The sequence below is a fragment of the Chrysochloris asiatica genome, unplaced genomic scaffold (assembly GCF_000296735.1).
Source record: "Chrysochloris asiatica unplaced genomic scaffold, ChrAsi1.0 scaffold00013, whole genome shotgun sequence".
Taxonomy (NCBI): Eukaryota; Metazoa; Chordata; class Mammalia; order Afrosoricida; family Chrysochloridae; genus Chrysochloris; species Chrysochloris asiatica.
In genome coordinates this window covers 3,535,434-3,554,759 of record NW_006408531.1, presented here as the reverse complement: position 1 = coordinate 3,554,759, position 19,326 = coordinate 3,535,434, and the positions used below count along the sequence as shown (strand labels likewise).

General features: G+C 42.4%; 1 protein-coding gene across 1 annotated transcript in view; it reads left to right on the top strand.

The window, feature by feature from the left end:
* AIG1 (androgen-induced 1) overlaps window positions 1-19,326 on the top strand; it is a 442,952-nt gene that overhangs the window by 387,785 nt on the left and 35,841 nt on the right. Inside the window, exon 4 of the mRNA XM_006834612.1 lies at window positions 1,510-1,625. Within this exon, the coding sequence (XP_006834675.1) occupies window positions 1,510-1,625 (116 nt within the window). The remainder of the gene's footprint in view (window positions 1-1,509; window positions 1,626-19,326) is intronic.

Below are 19,326 nucleotides of genomic sequence, written 5' to 3'. Positions count from 1 at the left end.
TTTCTACTCCTGTAAAGATTTACACCCTTGGAAACCCTGTACAGGGTCGCTATGGGTCAGAACTGACTCGACGGCACTTAACAACAACAACAACAACCATTATAAAATAGACACTGGAGGGGGAGAGAAAGGAATAGCCAGAAATATCACCATAGAAAGTTTGCAAGTCCATTAGACATTGGCTACCCAAAGTGGGGGGCTACAAAGGCAAGAAGTGACTGGCTTTCAAGCTTTCAAGAGGGAACCTAGATCCAGAGAGCGTGGAAGAAGGTAGAATCTCCACTGATTAGTATCCAATTTGTCTAGGCAGGTCTGATGAAAGGAAATATGGATAGGTCTCTTGTGATACAATAGTGAATAATTGTTAACAGAACTGATTGTGAGGGTTGGAAATGTAAAGGTTGACATTTTGTAGCAAGGAGGGGAGTGATTAACTTTGCAGTCTAGGAGCAGAGGTCCCTGGGGCCATCAAGGGAGAAGAGCAGAGAGCAGGACCCTACCCAGAGAAGCAGCAATGCCAGAGATGGAGCAGTTGGGGACTTTAGACCCAGAGAGAGAGGGGGGCTGTGTGCTGATGACGGGGGTGTTGGGGGCAGGCTTGCAGGGAGTACCTTTTGGTTGGTTGATGATGTATAGAGGGGATTGTAACCATGGCAGTGAAATGATATACGATACGATGAATGTAAAACTAATGTCCTCCCATGTAAACTATCACATAATTCACAATAAAACATTTTTTAAAAAATTTAATATACAGTCACACAAAGACTTCTGGGAAAAAAATCATTATGACATTAATAAATGAAAAGGTGTAAATATTATCATTTAATGTCCAAGAACAAGAAATGGCTAGATACATTGAGTAGAGTTGATATTCTAGATGGATTCCTAAAATGGCATACCAAATTTTCTCATGCTACAATGTGATTAAAATCCAAAACAAAATTGCTTACACAGTATGAGCTCAACTATGTATCCAGTGCTTATCCTACAATGTCGCAGCAGGACTCCTAAATAATATAAGAAGGAGAAATAGCAAGACGTATTGGTATATCATAATGGTGTGGCTCTATAGGATCAACACTGTTCTGCTAACCACAAGATTGGCAGTTTAAACCGCCAGCTACTCCTTGGAAACCCTATACAGGCTCACTATAAGTCAGAAACAACTCAGCAGCACTTAACAGCAACATGTAAACAGTGTTTATTTCTCCCTTTCCAATTGTTTTTATATTTTTGTTTTGTTTTGTTTTTTTTAACATTACCCAAATTTCCTTTAACAGGCCTAATGAACTCCAAATACAGTTTCAGATATTAAGATCCAGAAGAAAAGTATCAATGGAGCAATTGATCTGCTCCACGTTTTCATGACATTTCTGCCTCTTTGGTGAACTTCCTGTTGTGTCTGTTTCCTAGGAATTTACGCTGTTAATTCTCCTGGTGAAGGATGAAACACTACTGAGGGGTGATGATAAGACTCGGTGTCACCTGGTCTCTCTTCTTTTTCAGCACACCACGGTTTTGCCCTTTATATTAATTGAGATGAGGACATCGCACCATCAGTATCCCAGCAGGAGTGTTGGCCTCCCCGCCATCTGTACCTTCTCTGTCGGTTATATATTATGGTAAGGAGTGTGCCTGCTGGGTTCTCATAGTGTATTAGATTTTGCACTGCTAAATTCGGGCACATATTTCATTATGGATATAATCACTAACAGATTCACACTGTGTGCCTCATTTGGTCCAAGACCTGGGCTTTGTCTCGTTTCCCCAGATGCTTACATTTTTAGAAAGTATATGCCAAACCTCACACAACAGGAATTTGTTGAACAATCCCATGTAAGCAGTGGTTATTCCAAGGCTGCATTCGACCCTCTTTTCAAACTAAATGTTTTTCTTGGACACCATTTTTATTGCTTAAGAACTGCTTTGTTCGGGATTATTGGTGTTGCTTTTGTTGGGGGTGAGGGAGTTCTAGAAAACAAAATAAGGCCAGGAAAACATGACCTCTTCCAGGAGTGACTTTGAACTTTATACAAAGCAAGTGAAAATGTGAATTTTCCTGAGTTAGTTCAAACACTACTCCAGAATTAGCTATTACACATAGAATGTATTCAACTGGTAGATTTTTGTTTTAGGTGGTTTGTTTTTTTGTTTGTTATAGTATTGCAGTAACCGCAAGGAATCTACAATTGGTCCACTGGGCACTATTTAAGTTCCAAGTGTGAGGGGCCAAGCTTATCTGAAAAGAATTTTGACTTCACATTAATTTTCATCTGTACCATGTTTTAACTTTGCAAATGTTATTTATCTTAAAATAGTAAATTTCATAACTTTTCTCTACAATTCCAAGTCCTCTTAGATACATTAGCACATAGAGAAGAGGCCCCTCCCACCAGCGTTTTTGCCTCTTGAGACTCTTTTGTCCTGAGATCTGGGTCACCCTCTCTTCTTTTAAGCCTGGAGGACTGGATAACACGTTTTTCCTAACACCCCAGAATGGTTTGTAATCCCAGCCAAAATCCCAGAGCACTTTGGGAGGCCCATTCTCTGTGGAGCATTTTGCTCCCACCAGCCCAGAAATAAAAAGGTCAGTACAGCACTTCACATAGTTTGTACAATTGATCACATAGTGGCCCAGACCTGAACAGAGAGAGTGTTTGCTATTAGGAAATCCTGCCCTGTGGCTGTATCTCAGAGGATGTCCAGACTGTGGGGCCCAGAACAGATAGGGTCAGTGTCCACTTGTCTGGCCATGTACCGCTTAATCAACTAGTCAATGAACCACTTTCTTTAGTCACTTTCTATATTTTTCTCCATCTGAAACCTTTAGTGTTTTCTTTATCTGGTAGAAAATGTGCAAATGACCAGGGATTACAGTGTAGTATGACTATAGTCATAAGACTTTATAATGAAGAATTTCTGTGATTTATACCTGTAACTTGATATTCAATTGGCTGTTACCTTTCAGAAGAATCACATAGTTAAGTTACACATGTATCTCAGGGATGATATAATGTTTGGAACATATCTGGAACAGCCTAAGGAATTCGTTTAAAAATCAACCCTTCATCACCATCATCCCACCCCGACACCAAGAAAAAATAGTCTTCCTATTTAAGTGTATTCATATTTGTTTCCCTGTGGGGAAGGACGCTCTTTGCTCTGGGAACTCTGGGTATTTTTCTGTAAATTCATTTATATGCCATTAAATTATTTGCACCGTGTACAGCCCCCAGAGGTTTCAGAAATGACATGCTTCCTGATGGATTTTATTCCACTGTGGGTACAATCAGACAACGTTCCAAAGAGATACATGGGAAACACCACATATTCTTCATTATAGATCCCCAAGAACACCCCCCCCCATTAAAATGAAGCTTGCTCACACTCTTCATGCCAAGTGAATCTTGCCAGGTCCTCATACTCCCTCAGCACTCCAGGACTTGTTTGGACACGTATTTGCATTAACCAGCGAATTCTCTCAGATTTGTTCTGAGAAAGCTTACAAAGTTGACTTTTTCTTTGGTGTTGTGCCCTAGGCATTCAAAGCACTGCCAAGAGTTAACCAATGCCCCTCACATCGTGTCATATCATACCATCCCAAGGATTTTCATTGTTATCACAAAGGGACTGATTATTGCTCCCCTCAGAGGTACCTCAGGGCCCACATGCCATGACAGCAGCAAAAGACTCAGGATAGGAAATCTCTTGATAACATACCAGTTTGTCACTGGACATTCCGGACCTCATGCCAAAATGTAAGAAAGCATGCCTCTTATCATTTGTTCATTGTAAAATAAGCAGATCTCCCTTTTAAAGCTGGGGCTAGTTGAGCTGAATCTATACCTCTGACCAAGCTGTCTGAATAGCCCTGGCTCTCGCTTGCTCTACAACTTCACAAGTACACAAGTGCTACAACCTCTGTCTGAATCTGTTGTTTCTTGGTCTGGATAGGAAGACTTGAGAAAGCACTGTGAAAGGTGAAAATCTCCTACTCTGTTAGGAGTGGAAGAAAAGGAGTTTTGTTGAGTAATAATATAGCTGGAGCCAAAGGACAACTCCATTCAAATAGAAAGCTAGGTCTCTATACGTACAGAACAGAGGAAAGGTAGGAGGTTAATGATTGATTACAGATAAGATCAGCTTTCAGCTTCCTCTTGACGGTCTTAGAAATGTAAACGTCAGTGTTGGTCTCTTGGCTAGGAGGGGTGAGTTACCATCTAAGTGAGCGGCACCAGTCAGTTTGGTTATACATGATTACAGTCAGGAATGACCACATCTCCTCATGCCAACCCCCACTCCTGGGAAATACTTGTTTACATGTGACACATTCTTCCCTTGAACAAATGATTGACATCCTGACCTTTTGCTTCCTGGGAATGCACACTGGCATCGTCATTCTTACGTCTGACAGGAGTGCCTCTAGTTTGAAACTTCCGTTTACAGTCCTCTTCTCACAGGACGGAGCCCACTGAGCTCTCACCCTCAGTCTGTTCCATGTCCCAGTCTCCACCTCAATAATGGTCCCAGTCCTCAGCCAGTCTAGCACCTGAGGCCACCCCAGACTCATTCCAAGCCTACTTTTGCTCCCCATGCATACTTCTTTCTCCACTTGCCCATGTCTCTGGGACACAAACATCATCTTGTCTATTTGAAGCAGGTTCTTCATTCCTGTACTGCACAGTTTCAATCCCGACACACACCTTCCTGTACTGCACAGTTTCAATCCCGACACACACCTTCAATCCCTGTAAAAATGATGTGACGTCATGGTAGTGCTTGACCTCTGACTTCACACAGTAACCAAAAATAACAACTTCTCCAGTTAAACAAATCTGGGCAATGGGTGGTTGTTCTTTGACCAGCAGATGACATTTTCCTCTGTTCAACTTGAACCTTTCACTCCACTTTAGCTCTGGGTCGACTCTATTGACTTTACAGACTGTAACAGTATATGAATGTTGTGTTTTTGTTGTTTTTTTTTGATTTCCTGGCATTGGAGAGCTGAGTCCAAGATGAAAGAGGAAGATTGTAGGAACCTCATTCTGGAGAGCCATCCCTTCCTTGGGGCTTATAAGCTATAGTTACTACCTTCACCATCACCAAATTCATCTATACCCTTCTTTGCCCCACCTTCTTTCCCCAACCCAGCCATGAAATTTGGAGAGGGTCTTTGCAGTCTTGAGAGGCAGAGGAGGAGCTGTGGGGGGAAATGTGCCTTCCTACATGCACCAAAATCACATGAGGGAAGACTCTAAGAGAATTTTTGGTGAATACTTGGAATAAGATAAGAATCTCATTTAGGAAGTGGGCTTATTAGCCTCCTGAACAACAATGAAAAAGAACATTGGAAAGATATGGCAGCGTGGAGGTAGGGATGCCTGTAGGTCAACTTGTGATCCTGTCATTGAATCTGGCAAAGATTAGTGAGTGTCTTTTGGATCTGGTTTGACATTAGCAATGGTCACCAGGCTCGAGCTGTCTCAATGATGGTTCACCCAAGGGCCAACCCTGGGCAGTAACTGCTGGGTGTTGAAGTTGAGTTAAAGCCACTTGAATCTCCCCCATAAGAAACTCTGCAATAAGGATGCCCTTCACTTGTTTTTGTTGTTAAGTGCCTTTGAACCACTTCCAACTCATAGCGACCTTGTATAGGGTTTCCAAGGCTTAAAATTTTTGTGGGGGCAAAGAACCTCATTTTTTGCCCACCTGAAAATCTCATACATCTGCACACCATGGAAAAGTGAGCATGTAGATACCAGCCACATGGCATCCATCAGGTGAAAGTTGGTATTAGCTAGAAAAACAGGAGGAACCGTTTGTACCACCATGAGCAAGGAAATCATAAGGTGTTCATCCTTCTCCCATTTTCCCACCCAGATCCTTGGATAGGAAAAAGACAGCAAGAACCAGACCATGTGCTCGCCTCCACTTTTAGTGCCATTGTCAAGACTTTGTCCGTAAAAAGAAGTCACTGGAGGATTTTTGAGCAGACACAATCTGATGTGTTAAAAGAATCTCTCTGAATACGTCACTGAAATAGTGTAGGGGGCAAGGATGGAGCAGGGATAATCATATAAAAGCAATCCTGGTGAGAGATGATGTTACTTGTGGCAAGGTGATAGAAATGGAGGTGTGAAATGTCACAGAATTCCAGATCTATTTTGAAGATAGAGTCACCAGAAAATCCTAGCCAAATCTAAAGTAAAGTCTAGACTTAATAATTTTGTAAAGTTGCTGTGGCAATTCCCAGAACCTGTGATTACGTTACTGAACACCATCCATTCCTCCCACAAGTCTCTCTACTCCTTAGCTGGGTTCAATAATGCACTGCAGTAGCCACACAGAACTCAGACAGCATATTCACAGGTATGGAGTTTATTAGGGAAATTAACAGATTACAATTTGGGGCCAGAAATGCTCAGGGCACAGTTGTTCCAGTCAGCGACTGATAAATGCCGATAAGACACACCACTCCACCATAATCCTCAGCCTGAAGTCACTCGCTCTAGCTCCCCTACCCACCGCTCTGTCTCATGCTTGGGCCCTGGGTTCTGTTACTGCTGTGGTTCCTCTGCTGCTCCTCCAGTGTCACAACTTTCTGTTTGGGGGTCGAGGAGATTCAATGTGTGGGGATCTCTGAGTCCAAAGGACACACTCCACTCCTACCTCATCTTCTTTGATGGTAGTAAGAGCCCACTTCTGCTTTTGAGATGGCCCATGCTAGAGTGTCAAGTTTTTGCAATTACAATGAACTCTGTTAGCATTCACAGCGGAATCCTGTCATCCTATCGGTATCTTCTCCCACTTTCTCTTACTCAGTCTCAGCAGGGCAAAAATATGGTTTGGTGGGAGCTAGGTTATGCATCGGGCTGCTAATCTCAAGGTCAGAGTTCAAAACTACCAGCTGCTCCGCGGGAGAAAGATGAGGCTTTCTGCTCCCGTAAAGATTTACACCCTCGGAAACCCTGTACAGGGTCGCTATGGGTCAGAACCGACTCGACGGCACTTAACAACAACAACAAACTAGAGCTAAAGAACACATCAAACAATCCACTACATCACATTTACCTTACACGACGAAAGGGACTTTGCTTCCGTAATTAACTTAAGGACTTTGTGATGGAGAAAATTACCATGCATACCCAGGTGAGACTAATATAGTCACAAAACCAAAAGACACTAACACTGAGTGATTCCGATCAGAATGACCCTCTAGAGCAGAATAGAACTGCCCATGTAAGGGTTTTCAAAACTGTAAATCTTTTTGGAAGCAAACTGCCACCCACATCTTTCTCCTACAGAGCAACTGGTGTGTTCTAACTGCTGACCCTTTGGTTAGTAGCCAAGTACTTAGCTACTGCACCACCAGGGTGCTTCATCCGGTCACAAGATTCCATATAATCAGGGAGCCTTTTCCAGCTGTGGCCAGAGAGAGACGTGAGTCACATATTCCTGTGGAAGGAGGAGGCCATGAGTCAAAGGATGAGAGTAGTCTCTAGAAGTGGAAAAGACAAGAGAGCTTATTCCCTTCTCCAGAAAGGATTACGACACTGCCAAGACTTTGATGCTAGTCCAGCTTGCTGACTAGAAAACCCTTGCTGAGGTTGCCACTAACTTCTGAATACACTGAATGCTTTGTAAACCCTTCAACGCTCACATTTTAGCAAACTCTATGCTAAAGCATCCCACCCTTCCTGAAACACTCCTCCCTGGCTTACGTGATGCAACATTCTCCCTATATTCTGGCCACTTCTCAAGATGATTCCTTACATCATTATTTGCTGACTTTTCTTATTCTACCCAAAGCTCGATGGTCTAGGTCTTTGGAGCTTAGTTCCTTTTCTCCCAACTTTCCCTAGGTGAACTCATACATTCCCATGTTTTCAGTTACCTCAATCCCAAACCTCTTGCCTACTTGGTATCTACTTACCAGCCTTACACACTTGATAATCGGAAGCCATTCTTATGGCCTTACTTTCTCCATCCTACCCACAAGCCTGCATCCTTCTGGCATTATTATCCATGAGACATCCTCAACCTGTCTCCTTTTGTGCCAACTATACCCACTGCTGCTGAGTTAACTGCTTCTTTATCTCCAAAATACCTAGAGAACTCTTATCCTTTTACTGTCTCCATTGCCAACACCATAGTTCAAGCTGCAGTCTCCTAGCTCGTGCACTACTGCAGAGAACTCACATTTTTACCCCCTGTCTTCCTGCAGGAGCCCTGGGTGATCTAGTAAAAAGCATGTATCACTTCTCATGGGATAAAATCCGAAATTCCTTTAAGTGGTTTAAGGGGAGTCCCCAGCTGACCTCCATAATCTCACCATCCTTCTCTTTCCCCTCTGCATACCAGCTCTGGTTATTGAGTCGGTTCCAACCCATAGCGACCTTGTATAGGATTTTCAAGGAGGGGCCTTGTGGTTCAAATGGACCTTGCAGTCCAGCACATTAACCTACAGCACCACGCCAGCACTCCATGTGTATATAGATTTATCTATATGGAGCTCTGGTAGCATAGTGGTTACGAGTCAGGCTGCTAATCTCAAGGTCAGCAGTTCGAAACTACCAGCTGTTCCACAGGAGAAAGATACGACTTTCTGCTCCTATAAAGGTTTACAGCTTCAGAAACCCTATACAGGGTCACTCTGAGTCAGAACCGACTCCACAGCACGTAACTACCATATACATACACATATAGATGTACATATTTATATGTATATATGGGTCTGTGGTGCTGTGGGATCAGCACTGGACTGTGAACCACTAGATCAGTAGTTCAAGCCTGACAACTGCTCCTCCGAAACCCTATACAGGACTCGATGGCACTTAACAACAATAACAATGTATATATAAAGGCTACCTGGTGACACAATGGTTAAGTGCTTGACTGCTTGCCCAAAGGATGATAGTTCAAGCTCACCAGTGGCACAGTGTAAGAGAAGGTCTGACAACCTGCTCCCATAGTTGCCACGTAGGGATTCTAGGGAGAGTTCTCCTCTATCATCTGGGGCCATTTGGAGCTGAAATCAACTCGATAACACACTTAGCTCAATTGTGGCCATATAAAGTGTTTGCAATACCCTTAGTTCTCTAATACTGACCCTCAGCTTTATTGTATCTTTTCCCACCTGCCTGATTTATTTAAATTGCCAACTAAAGCTGATGAACTTATTGGTGAAACCCTCCAGCCTGTGCTTATTGCCAGACTGACATTCTTATATGGGAGATGACCCAGTTTGAGCAATAAAATAATTTCAAGTAGAATAAAGATTCAATTATTTGCAAAATTACTGCCTCTCCATTTCCCTGAGGTGAAATTTCATGGCGTCTTCAAGAGTGTGAGAGCAGTTTGAAGGCTCAGAATATATTCTCTTATGAGTTGCATGGAATGGATTCACTGTGCATCTTTTCAGTGACCCCTGTAACCACAATGACATCACCTTCAGCAGATGGTTCCCACAACTGGAAGGAAAATAGTTCTCAGGTATTTGTGTCTGTCCAGCATGAAGCAGTGTGGAGTTTGGGGAGGAACAAAATAAAAATGATTGAAAATAAACAATTCAAACAAGAAGATCTCTCCACCAGAGTGAGCCTATACTGCAAGAGTCAGTGGAAATGTACAGTCAAAAACCTATTATGTTTGTGACGTAACTGATATGGCAAGAAAAACTTGAACTAAAATAGTCACACAAAACTGAGTTTATACATTTCTTCTTATTAAGTGCCATAGAGTTAGTTCTAACCTTGTATAGGATTTCCAAGGAATGGTTGGTGGATTTGAACCACCGGCCTTGTGGTTAGCAGTCAGTGCTTATCCTACAGTTCCACACCAGGACTCCAGTGTTGCACATTTGTTGTTGTGTTAAATGCCTTCAAGTTAGTTTCAACTCTTAGTGACCTTGTATAGGGTTTCTGAGGAGCATCTGGTGGGTTTGAACCACTGACCTTACAGTTCAAACGAACCTTGAAGTCTGGTGCTTATCTTACAGTGCTACACCAGGACTCAGGTATACATTTAGGTAGATACATTTCCCTAATAACTTACAAAGTTAGAGAAGGAACTATTTCGATGATAATGATTATATTCAGATAATTTCATAGACTCACTCAAGCAAGTGATATCTGTCATATGTCAGGAGTCCTGGTGTGGCACTGTGTGTTATGTGCTGGACTGCAAAGTCACTTTGGACTGCAAGGTTGGTGGTTCAAGCTCACCAGCTGTTCCTCAGAAACCCTATACAGGGTTTCTATTGGTCGGAACCAACTCAACAGCACATAACAATAACAACCACATGTCAGCACCACCTGTCTGTCGGTTTGTTGTATTGTATGCTATAATGCTGGACACCGTGTCATTGGAATTTCAATACCAGCAGAGTTACCCATGATGGACAGATTTTACCGGAGTTTTCAGACATATTAGGCTGAAAAAGACATATTAGGCGGAAAAACCTGGGGATCTACGTCTGAAAATTGGCCCATGAAACTATTGTAGACCACAGCCAAAGGCTGTCCAATATAATGCACCTATGGGGTGCGCCAAACCCAGAAACCAAACCCCCTGCTGTCACGTCAACTCATAGTGACTCTTTAACACAGAATACAATGTCCCAGAGGGTTTCAAAACTGTAAATCTTTAAGAAAAGAGGCTGCTACATTTTTCTCCTACAGAGTAGCTGGTAAGTTTGAACCACTGACCTTTTGCTTAGCGATCAAATTGCTTTAACCACCATGCCACCAGTGTCCACTATGGTGGATTTGAACATACCATCACGAAGATGGCACAGAGCCAGACAACATTGTGCATAGTGTCACCGTGAATCAGAGCGGGCAGTTATGGCAACAAAAACAACAGCCATGAATCAGGCTTTGAGTGATGAATAAAGCTTCATCTCGGCCCTCAGGGAGCTTACAGTACATTGATAGACACAGAGAAATTAAAATAATTGCCATACAGTTGATTAGGGCTATTTATAATAGGGAGCCCTGGTGTGGTGCTGTGGGTTAATGTGCTGGATTGCTAAATTTTTTGGAAATGCAAGTCTTTGATTCAAGCTCACCAACTGCTTCTCGGAAACCCTATACAGTGTCGCTATGAATCAGAACCGACTCGACCCATAAAAATAACAACATTTATGATAGGTAAAATGCAGGATGTTGTGAAAGCTTAAAAGAATGTCCCTAAGGAGCTCTGGTAGCGTAGTGGTTATGAATGGGGCTGCGAAACGCAAAGTCAGCAGTTCGAAACTACCAGCTGTTCCATGGGAGAAAGATGAGGCATTCTGCTCCCGTAAAGATTTACAGCCTCAGAAACCCTGTACAGGGTGGCTATGTGTCGGAACTGACTCCACGGCACATAACAACAGCAACAGTTCTCTGACAGAGTTTTGAAAGTCTTCCTAAAGGTGGTGACATGTGAGCTGTGAATTTGAAGGTAAGAGTTAATCACAGGAAAATTCAGGGTAAGAGTAGAGCATCCCAGGCAGAGGAAGGATATGACCTAAAAGCAAGGAAAGCAACATATCAGGGGAAAAAAAAGCAAGTTCAGTGTGGCTGAAGCTATGGACATTTTGCCCTCCTTGTATCTCTATAATCTAAATTCCACCTTGACTCTTCCCACCAAAACTATTTCTTTTCACTTTTCCACATGTCCATTGAATTGATGTTTTGTGGTTTCTTTCTCTTTTTTTCTTTCCATTTCCAATGATCCCATAGGAATCCATTCTCTCATACTGCTTCCCCTCCACCTCCTTGGCAGATCCTGTCCTTCTATCCACTTCCTAACACGTGATGCTGTTCAGGCCTCTTCTGTGAGGTTGTCTTTTCTTCTAATTCTGTAGTTGTGTCCTCAAGTCGATTCCAAGTCATAGAAACCCTATGCACAAGAGAAGGAAACACTGCCTGCTTCTCTACTATCCTCTCAATTGATGCTGTGTTTGAGTCAATTGTTGTTGCCAGGGGGCCAGTCCATCCCACTGGGGGATTCCCTCTTTTCCTATGACCCTCCATATTACCAAGCCGGATGCCTTCTCTAGGGCCTGGTCCTTCATGACAGTGTATCCAAAGGATAAGTGACAAAGTCTCAACAGTCTCGCTTCTAAAGAGCATTCTGGCTGTACTCCTTCCAAGACAGATTTGTTTGTTCTTCAGGCAGTCCATGGTATTTAAAATATTTTCACCAAAACCATAATTCAAATGCATCAATTCTTCTGTGGTTTTGCATATTCATTGTCCAACTGTCACCTGTATATTTGTTGTTGTTCTTGTTAAAGTGCCATCGAGTCGATTCTGACCCATAGCGACCCTGTATAGGGTTTCCAAGGAGCAGCTGGTGAACTTGAACCACCAACCTTGCAGTTCAAAAGACTTTGCGGTGTGACTAGGACTCCATTCCTGTATATTATTATATTGTTGTTGTTGTTATGTGCCGTGGAGTCGGTTCCAACTCATAGCGACCCTGTACAGGGTTTCCGAGGCTGTAAATCTTTACGGGAGCAGAAAGCCTCATCTTTCTCCCACAGAACAGCTGGTAGTTTCCAACTGCTGACCTTGTGGTTCGCAGCCCGATTCATAACTACTACGCTACCAGAGCTCCTTATTTTTATATTAGGTGATTGAAAATACCATGGCTTGGGTCAGACACATCTTAGTCCTTAAGGTGACATCTTTGCTCTTAAACGCTTTAAACAGGTATTTTGCAGCAGATTTTCCCAATACAATACGCCATTAGATTTCTTGACTGCTGATTCCATGAGTGCTGATTGTGGATCCAAGCAAAATAAAGCCTTTGACAACTTCAATATTGTTTCCATTTGTCATGATGTTATTGCTCCAGTTGTGAGAATTTTCATTTTTATTATACTAAAGTGCAATCCATACTGAAGGCTGTGTAGTCTTTTGATCTTCTTCAGCATTTTCAAGCTATCTTTGCTATTAGAAAGCAAAGTTGTGTCATCTGTATATTGCAGATTGTTAATGAGTCTTCCTCCAATTCTGATGCCATGTTCTTCTTCATATAATCCAGTTCCTCAGATTATTTGCTCAGCATATAGACTGAATATTTATGGTGAAAGGATACAGCCCTGGTGCACACACCTTTCCTGATTTTAAACCATTCAGTGCCACCTTGTTCTGTTCAAATGACTGCCTCTGGGTCTATGTACACATTTTTCATGAGTACAATAAAGTGTTATTCATACTTTCTTTGTTCCAAACAGTAAAAGGTCTTTGCATAGTAAATAAAGCACAAGTAAGCATGTTTCTGGTATTCTCTGCCTTCAGCCAAGATCCATTTGACATCAGCAGTGGTAGCTATAGTTCCACATCCTCTTCTGAATCCAGCTTGAATTTCTGGCAGCTCCTTTCAATGTACTGCTGCAATTATTTTTTAATGATCTTCAGCAGAATTTTATATGCATGGGATGGTAATCATATTATTTTCTGATTTCTGCATTTTGTTGGGTCACCATTCTGTGGAACAAATTTGGATCTCATACAATTGGTTAGCTAGGTAGTTATCTTCCAGATTTTTTTTGGCATACTTTCTAATGCTTCAGATCTATTCTTGAGATGGTCTCGAAGTTCTGGTGGGATAAATTTGAGGTTGTATTTTTGACTCTCATGGATTTGTTTTAATTTTCTTCAGCTTCACCCTGAATTGTTGCGTATGAGCAATTGTTGGTCTCTTTCACAGTCTACCCCTTGCCTTGTTTTGACTGATGATAAGGAGTTTCTCAATAGTGTCTTCCCACATGTATAGTCAATATATTTGAGATGAATATGTCATTGATCTTGCAAAATTCTATCATGTGATATCCAGCATTGTTGCTATCACCAGGGTCATATTTTCCAACTATTGGTCTTGCGTCTTTGTTTCCAACTTTTTTCCATTTCCAATCACCTGTAATTATCAATGCATCTTGATTGCATGTTTGATCCATTTTAAACTAAAGAAGTTGGAAGAATTTTTCAATTCTTATTATTACTGACGAATGGTTGATGCATAAGTTTGAGTGGTGGCGGCATTAACTCATCTTCCTTGTAGATGTCAGTATATCATCCGATCATAGACAACATTGTACTTCAGGACATAAGTTTTCAGTGACTAGCCATTTGGACGTGATCTGCCACTCCCTCGTTCTGTCTTAGTTTGGAAACTTTGCTGCAACCTGTCCACTGTGGATGACCCTGCTGGGTTTAAAGTTCTGGTGGCAAGCTTCTAACACCACAATACACAAGCCACCACAGTAATACACACTGGCAGATGAGTAGTGGTTTCTAATTCTAGAATTAGGGAATTCCAGAACTAATTCATCCCCCACTCTGACAGTATATCAACCATTATCCCATGACTCACAAATTCATATACTAACCCGAGCCTCTCTCTGATTCATTGCTCACTCTGTGTCTCTCTTTGTCTCACGATTATTGTTGTTCTTAGGTGCTTTCAGATTGGTTCCAACTCATTGTGAACCTCTGTAAGGTTTCAGAGGAGTAGCTGGTAAGTTTGAACTGCCAACCTTGTGGTTAGTAGTTCAGTGCTTATCCTACAGAGCCATGCCAGGACTCCAAGCTTATCATGTCTCTCACAAGCACTCCAAACTTGACATGTCCAAAATGAGCACATCCTCTTCTACCCCTACCCACCCTGCCACCAAATCCTCTTCTTTTTTCTGTAAATGACACAACCATCTACTTACCCAGATCTTCCTGTCAGAAACCTAGGGTTGTTATGAGTCAAAATTGATTCAGTGCCAGTGGATTTGGCTTGAGGGTTTGCCTTTCAGAGCCTTGATGCAATCTTTGATTCCGCTTCCTTTAGCCATCACATACTCTTCTATCTCCTCAATCTCTCTTGTTCCATCCAGCTCTTCCCCATATTCTTTCTACCACTGTAACCTTTAAAGCCACAACCAGATCTCCCAGATATGATTGAATCAGCATCCTTAAAGCCTTTCAGTATGCTCTCTTAAGCTTCCTACAATCTGTACTCCAACCCTGGACAAGAGAGTTTATTTTTAAATACAAGCCTGATCATGTTCATCCTCAAACTTGAAAATTCTTCTGGAGTTTATTTTTCCAGTTTCTGGGCTGTTTCTTTTTTGGTGTTGTTTGCTTTTCTTTTGTAGCATTTTTTTTCTAATCCTTATACAATGAAGCATCCTTGGGCTGTGATACTCTCACATGGCAGTAGAAAAACAAACTGTGTAAGTCATCCAAAGAGCTGAGAATTATGACCAAATTTTCTTACATAAATTAAAATAATACATAAATTAACAGGTACAAATACAAATTTTTCAATTCTGCATTGCAGGCGGTTTAACCCCATGCTATTCTGTTGGAAATACATTGACTAAGAAAAGAAGTGGAATTCTAAGGCTTAAATTAGCTGTTTACTTGTAAGAAGGCTGCAAGAAAGACATGACAGACACTCCATTGGTAAACTCTTGCCAGCCTCTCGAGAAATCCAGGAATTAGCATTAGTACTGTTCAAATCTGATCATGCCCTAGAGGAGTGAAGACCTACCTTAAAAGGAATTGTCAGTCAACCAAAAAGCTATCACATCAGGCCAATTGCTCCTGTCCATTAATATAGTACCATTAGCCTCTTTTTTGATACAACATGTACTAATCTTTAGACTAAAGGAGATCCTGGTATGGCGCTGTGGGTTAATGCGCTGGACTGCAAAGTCAGTTTGACCCACAGGGTCGGCAGTTCAAACTGACAAACCGCTCCTCAGAAACCCTATACTGGGTCGCTATGGGTCAGAACCAACTTGATGGCACTTAACAACAGCGACAACAGAAAAAAAAAAAAGTTAACTCAGCTCAAATAATGCTGATATTTGCCTTAATATTAGACATAGACAGGTGTGTTTGAAAGAAGGCATCTTCCAGATGTATGAGTCTTATATAAAATTGACACCTTTGCCATGGCAAAGTTATATTTGTGAATGAATTCAAACAGAAAGTGCAGTGTTTTGCCAGTGGATGATGGACAGGCCAAACTCATCGGAGTCCTGCTTGCTAATCCACATCTATTGGAAGGTGGAGAGAGAAGCCAAACACAATATTTTCACTCAGAGGGGGCAATAATCTTAATTTTTTGTTGTAATTGGTGCCAAGGCTATGACATCTGTCTGTGTTATAAAATAAGCAACACCAGGATACATAGCAGTGCCACCAGACTAGACAGTGCATGCCGTGTCATGTAGGGCCTTTCCAGCATAAGCATCACATCTCTGGTTGAATTGAAAGTGGTCTTTTGAATGTCACTGATTGCGCACCAAAGTAGAATGACTGGAGAGAGCTTCTGACTTCATGACCTTCCCATTGCCAGAGGTGATCAAGCAGCCATGAGAGAGCTCAAAACTCTTTTTAGGGGGGCAGGGCAAACATCAATAGCCATTCTTCTGGTTGATGTCCAGAGTGGCACTGAATGGCCACCACGCTGTGAGCAATCCCCTTCTCTGCTAGAATAATAAACCTGTGTCCCCGCCCCTCCCACCCTTAACTCTTCAGGAGTAGTCTCCCACATCACAGCTAGCTGAGTCTAGGTATAGGATGGCATGGGGCAGGTGTAATCCTCATAGATGGGCATTGTGTAAGTGGCACCATCGCCAATGTCTATGCCATCATAGTATGTGACTAGAGGTATACAGAGAGAGCAGGACCAAAATAGCAGTATATGTAATTCAGAAATTGAAGATGTCACACAGCATCTGTGACAAGTGTCATTTTGGACTTGAGTGCAGGCAGGCTTCACTGAAGAGAGCTTGGTGCTCCTTGGAAGCAATAGGAATCTCACTGGAGAAAGGGTAATGTCAGATTTTCCCATCTGATCCCAGTAGAAGCAGAGTCGTGCTCAGTGGAAGCCTTTGGTGGCATATGACCTCTTGACTCTGGGATCAGAAGGGCATGTAAGTGTCCTTCTGCCATGTGTCTACCTTGGTGTCTTGGACAATCGACAGTGGAGAACAAGGCACAGTGGTTATCATCCTGTGTTGAGATAACTTTACTCATTTCTGAGCAACTGCTAAGGGAGAGAAAGCTGATTTCTTGATATTTTTACCTTCAGTGTACACACAGATAGAATAGGAATAACTGAAAGTGAAGTGGGGAAAGTAGTTGGAGAACTTTTACTTGCTGAAATTCTTACGTGGGCTCAAAGACCATGTTGGACCCATCTGTTGTCTACTTTTGCAACCTCATTCCCTGTTCTGTCTGCTCACCCTTGGTCTTTTGGCCACATAAGCATGTTTGTATCCCAGGATTTACAGCCTTGGAAACCCCCTACAGGGTCACTATGAGTCGAAACCAACTGGATGACACTTAACAACATCAACAACACTTGCAACCTGTCACTCTCCACCACTCTTCTGTCCATTTGTTGTACTGTGGTGGTTTGTATGTTACTATGATGGTGGAAGCAATGCCACCAGTATGTTAAATGCCAGCAGGGTCACCCTTAGTGGACAGATTTCCGTAGAGCTTCCAAACAAAGCAGACTAGGGAGAAGGAGAGCCAAAATGCTCCTTAGAAGCGAGGGTGGTGAGACTTTGTCTTTCATTCTTTGGCTGTGGTATCAGAAGGGATCCATCCCTGGAGAAGGCCATCATGCTGGTAAAATAGAAGGTGCAAGAAACATAGGAAGACTCTCAACAATATGGGTTGTCACAGAGGGAGCAACAACGGGCTTAAACAAGACAAGAGTTGTAAAGATGGCACAAGGCCAGGCGGCATTTCCTTCTGTCGTGCATAGGGTTGCTGTGAGACAGAACCAACTCGACAGCACCTAACAACAACAACAACCCGTCACTCCACTTCCAACTTAAGACCACCACCTAGTGAACTCCTACCCACCCCTATAATGTGCACTCCTCTAAGGAACCTTCCTACCACTCGTCTGTAAATTTGTCATACTGTGGTGACTTGTGAGTTGCTGTGCTCCTGAAATCTATGCCACAGATATTTCAAATACCAGCAGGGTCACCCATGGTGGACAGGTTTCAGATGAGCTTCCAGACGAAGACAGGCTGGGAAGAAGGAGTGACGAACTATTTCCGAATCTTTAGTCACTGTAAACCTTATGAATAGCAGAGAAACACTGTCAGATTGAGTGCCGGAAAATGAGCCCCTCAGGTTGGAAAACACTCCAAATGTGACTGGGGAAGAGCTGCCTTCTCAAAGTAGAGTTGACCATGATAACATGAATGGAGTAGAGAGCATGGGAGTAAAGCCTACAGGACCTTCATTTGCTGATGGGCACAAGTCAAAAATGAAACAGCTGTAAACATCCATTGAAAATCGGAACACGGAAGGTAAAACGTATGAATCTAGGAAAACGAGAAATTGTCAAAAATGAAATGGAATGCATAAACATCAATATTTTAGGCATTCGTGAGCTGAAATGGATTGGTATTGGCCATTTTGAATCTGACAACCACATGGTTTACTATGCCAGGAAGGACAAATTAAAGAGGAATGGTGTTGCATTCATCTTCAAAAAGAACATATCCAGATCAGTCATGAGTTGCAATGCTGTCTGTGATACGATAATTTCCATGCACCTACAGGGAAGCCCAGATAATACCACGATTATTCAAATTTATGCACAGTCGAGAACCGGCCTCGACATAGGGGCTCAGTTCACGAAGAAGGGAGATCTGGCGGTGACAGAGATAGAGAAAGAATACACACAAAGACACAACAAGAGAGACAAGAAGACACCCGAGACCAGAGTGGATGCGACACTGGTGTCAGACAGATCCTGCATTGTAAACATCATGGCTAGGCAGGCAGTATGCAATGCCTTACCAACTGCAATGCCTGCCTGTAATGCATGCCCTGCAAGCCGTAACGCATTGCATGTGGGCTTCAGTCTGCGCCTCCTTTTTATTGCAAGGAGGAGCTTTACACAAAGGAAGGCGGGGTTTATTAAGACAGGGTACAGAAGTGAAATGTGATTAATCATTCAAAACAGGACACAATGATTCACAGGAATAAATTCTAAAACATACATCACAAATTGTCTTGATAATCTAACATCCTTAATTTTCCCGAAATTCAAGCAAATTGTTATATAGTACTTTGTAGGTTCGAATCCCAAGGCAGCAACTCTAGGTTTCTCAAGGCTAATTAACATACCTATAGCACCTAATCTTCAGTGAGAAAAGGATTCAAAAGGTCTGAAAGGAATCCAGCTGTTTCAGCTACCTGGCCGAGGCTTGCAGGAGGAAGGAGGACACCTATGTTAATGGTCTGCACCTGAGGACAATCTGAGAAGGCTGTCGCTATTATTCTTTGGACAAAACCC